General features: G+C 31.1%; 1 protein-coding gene across 1 annotated transcript; it reads right to left on the minus strand.

Moving 5' to 3' along the window:
* Window positions 1-379: 379 nt before the first annotated feature.
* On the minus strand, window positions 380-1308 carry LOC111703010 (uncharacterized). The gene is made up of 3 exons (XM_023474849.1): window positions 1200-1308; window positions 891-964; window positions 380-582 (listed from the first exon to the last, which is right to left on the minus strand). The coding sequence occupies exons 1-3, from the start codon at window positions 1268-1270 to the stop codon at window positions 395-397; spliced, it is 333 nt and encodes a 110-aa protein (XP_023330617.1). The 5' UTR covers window positions 1271-1308; the 3' UTR covers window positions 380-394.
* Window positions 1309-4391: the final 3083 nt, after the last annotated feature.

Below are 4391 nucleotides of genomic sequence, written 5' to 3' on the forward strand. Positions count from 1 at the left end.
ATTTTTGTTATAAAATATTATTTTATTTAGTTTCTTCATATACTCCAGTTTTTAGAACCACTTAAATCAAAATCTACACAAATGTTAAGACCCCAAAAAGGAAACTCGAGAGTTTCGTTCAACAATACTCTTTTAAATTTCGGGCTCTGAGCCCAAAACTTAAGACAGGGAATCGTTATGAAAACCAGTTTTTTAAACTCGGGTTTCATCAATAGGGTTAGGTAGTTTTGTGGATATCAATATTTTTGTGATGAACCATTATTTTGTTTAGTTTCTTCATATACTCCATTTTTAAAATGTCTTAAATCAAAATCTACACAAATATTAAGGTCCCCCAAACATTAAAATCTTGAACCTATCTATATCGCACAAAGTCAGTAAAACAAAACTAAAATCAAGAAAATGAATAATTCTTTACACTAAAATTTATTTTTAAATTTTTTAAGTTTTCCGTCCATTTAGCAGATATCAATTCCCAGGAATCCCAGGACATCACAAATAAGGCCAGGCAGTCAGATGCACCAAGAATATCCTCAATACAACCAAAGATGTCTCCAGCGTCAAAGCAGTCTCCCCAAGCAGCTGAAAAATAGAATCATTTTTTTCATATACGTTCACAAAACCTCTGAGGAAAAAGTCATAGGATTCTGTGTACTGCAGATATACAGTGAGAACAAGAACAATCTGGAATAGGAAGACATCTTTTAAACTTAAGTTATTAAATTAACTTGACTAATTAAGTAAATTAGTCTTGCAATATCATCATATACACACCAATAGTTGTTTTAACGTCGTCTTCATTAGATTAAGTTAAGTTCCGGAAAAAAGAAGAAAAAATAATAAATAATTGATCAATACCCTGTCGTGTTGTTATTTTATAAATTGTTTACTTTCTATTTCTCCAACACAAGCCAGCATTTCTACTGTACTGCAATAGGGAACCGGTTTTACACCTGTCAGCTTCCTAAATACAGTGCAATGTTAATAATTTCAAGTACTGAGCCGGCTTTCAAGAAGAATTATCAAGCTGTTCAGTAGACTTGCAGAAAACAGGGTTACCCACAAAGGATGAGATTGAAAAGACGACCTGAAACCTGAATATTTAAGACTATCTCAAGTTTAACTTGAGACTGCTGCTTTGAATCTCCAAAAACAAAAATTTAAATCGAAATAAAAGATTATATTTTAAATTAGTTTACTTGAATTTTGCTGCCTCAGAAAAGGCAACACAGGCCAGAAGAAGGACAAGGGTAAGCTTGGCAGAGAACATGTTTGCAAACTAATGCCAGCCAAAATTTTCGCGGATATTTTATACTTTTCTTTATCTTGTTTACGTCACAAATCTTGTTGACCAGTGTTCTTTTTATAAATAATATTATCTCAAAGGAGATGGGGGGAGGGGTTGAATTACCCCCTCCCGGAATAAAAATGGCAGGAATAATTGACCTCAAATTTCTTAATTTTTTTAAATCAATTTTTATTGGGCTATATTAAATCCGACTATAATTTTCTAATATCTATGTCTGCGACCTGAGAAAGTAAACCTCTGTTATTTCACAAAACTCATTGATCTAACAAAAATCATGGTTTGAAATTCAAATATCAAAGGTCGCCGGTCAGATTACAAATGTTCAGTGCTCAGAAAATTTTTGCAGACGGTTTGATTCGTTCCTTCCTTCTTAAGATTGAACAGTCGATACTGTAGTTTTGTTGCTAGTCCTTTTCCAACCTTGTAAAGGTTCTACAAACGGAAATTGAAATTATGTTTACAATCCCTTTCAGTTTTCTTCATTACAGGGGACATTAGTTTTAAAACTAACACTTGGGCACTTTCTAACACTTCCAAAACTAACACTTGGCATCTTTCTAACACTTCCAAAACTAACACTGGGCATCTTTCTTACACTTCCAAAACTAACACTTTACCCCTTTCTAACACTTCCAAAACTAACACTTGGCATCTTTCTAACACTTCCAAAACTAACACTGGGCATCTTTCTTACACTTCCAAAACTAACACTTTACCCCTTTCTAACACTTCCAAAACTAACACTTGGCATCTTTCTAACACTTCCAAAACTAACACTTGGCTACTTTCAAACACTTCCAAAACTAATACTTGGCCTATTTCTAACACTGAGAAAGTTAAGATGGACACAAATTGAAAGATTGGGTTTTTTGGGATCTCGGTACATATTGAGAGTAAAAGTCGATAATAAAAACTATAACCATTATTTTATTAAGCATGACGAGGACAACGATTCCAAATTTAAACTATTTTCTTAAATCAAAATTATAAAAGGAGTTCTTTCTATATTAAAACCCTTGACCGTTTTCAAGACAGTGTCAGGTTTTCCATTTTGAACTTATCCTTAGTTTGAATCATTGTCGCGTTTTCGAGACAAAACCCAGTTTCCCGTTTTTGAGCATAATCCACTTTTCAGAAAAAAGCTCATTTTCATAACTTACAAAATAAATCACTAAAAGTAAAAATTATCTTATGAAGACTAAATTAACTGCTAAATTATTTTTCCATTTTATTTAAAAAATAAGAGAACAAAAGTTGATTTGATTTCCCGCATTTTAAATAACCAATTTCCTGCATCACAAGTTAAATCTGTAATGTAAGAAACTAAATCTATCACTATAGTATCAGATAGAATTGTAAATATTTCCATTTAATGATAGTGCCGATTGAAGGATTCATCTCTCTGATTGGATGATGAGATAGATAGATAGATCTTACCGCCATACTATTTCTATTTGTTCAGAATAGACAACAAACACATGACTGAACCCTGATTGGATCAGGGATTAATGGACTCGGCATACAGGAGTGATACTTTGCTTGTCTGTGTGTCTGTTTGTATCCAATAAACGTCAAAACTGCTGATCCAATCGGGACCAAATTTTTTGCCGCCCCTCGCATGACCCCAGGGAAGGTTTATGAATGATCAAAATTTTTAAAAAAATGTGCTTAAAAGTATTTTCTCTTTGCAATTTTTTTTTAAATTTTGAAAATCCATATTTTTTTATGAGATCCGCGTATTTTTTTACAATGTACATATAGAGAACATGTTCACATTTGAAATATAAGATGAGCACGAAGCGCCCAATTAGCCTAGTAATATCAATATTTTGATTTATTAATGCTGTAATGATTTAAGCGGGCAATTTATGTTGTAGAATTCAAAGTATGAGAAAACTAAGCTCTATACGACATCGGGTTGCAAATAGAGAATCTCAGGTTGTGACAAAGACTAAATTTCTTTGAAGGATAAAAACATTACTTTTTGACTTTTGTACATTTTTAAAAAACATTTTTTTTAATTGGAAAATTCTACCTTTTGAACGTCTACCTTTAGAATGTCTACCTTTTGATTGTTCTACCTTTTGATTGTTCTACCTTTTGTAATTCTACCTTTTGTAATTCTACATTTTGTAATTCTACCATTTATAATTCTACCTTTTTTAATTCTACCTTTTGTAATTCTACTTTTTGTAATTCTACTTTTTGTAATTCTACTTTTTGTACTGGAGCCAAAAGAACAGCCTTTCAGTAAGAAGTTTGAGGTTGCACTTTTTCAAATACAGTATATGGCTCGGATGCTGATGAGATTTTAAAAATGGCAAAAATGTCGGAAAAATGAAAAAAATAGAAAATTTTGTTTTGAAAAATGATGTTTTTGATTATCCATGCTGTTTAATAGCTTGATATAAATCTAACCTTAAATCAAAAGTCGTCTTTATTATATTGGTATAGTCGCCTACCAACGTTGTAAATCATCCTATTCTACAGAAACGCTAATACGCAGTATAATAGATAAGAAACACGGATCAAGCAAGTAAACTTATTTTTATTGATTTTCAATCATTTTGTTACATTTTTCGAAAAAGAAAAAAATTATGGTTCCTTTATTTTACATTTTTCTACAACTTTTACAGTTTTCAACAAGGTTATTTCACCATTGAATAAGTATAAGCTTAAAAATCAAATAAACACATGAAAAAACTGTTTTATAGTTTGTAAAGTATATTGTTTTATTTTTATACGCAAAACCAGTTTTGCCATCTAAACTTTCTCTTTAGAGATCATTCCACTACACTTTGAAATTATAATTAAATAACTAAAAAATCAATTGGACTTGCATTTCAAAAACAGTTCTAACGCTTTATTGACCATCAAATATCTGTTTGTTTACAAAAAACGTTGTATATTTTTTATCAACCTAATAAAGGTTAAGCAAATACTACAGCAACAGTATATATTTATTTTTTACGTAAATTAGATAAAAAAAAAACAGTATAAAACAATTGTTGAAATTGAAACCGACATCAGTTGAACATGTTCTCTGCCAAGCTTACCTTATTGGGCTATATTAAATCCGACT

The sequence above is a fragment of the Eurytemora carolleeae genome, unplaced genomic scaffold (assembly GCF_000591075.1).
Source record: "Eurytemora carolleeae unplaced genomic scaffold, Eaff_2.0 scaffold417, whole genome shotgun sequence".
Lineage (NCBI taxonomy): Eukaryota > Metazoa > Arthropoda > Copepoda > Calanoida > Temoridae > Eurytemora > Eurytemora carolleeae.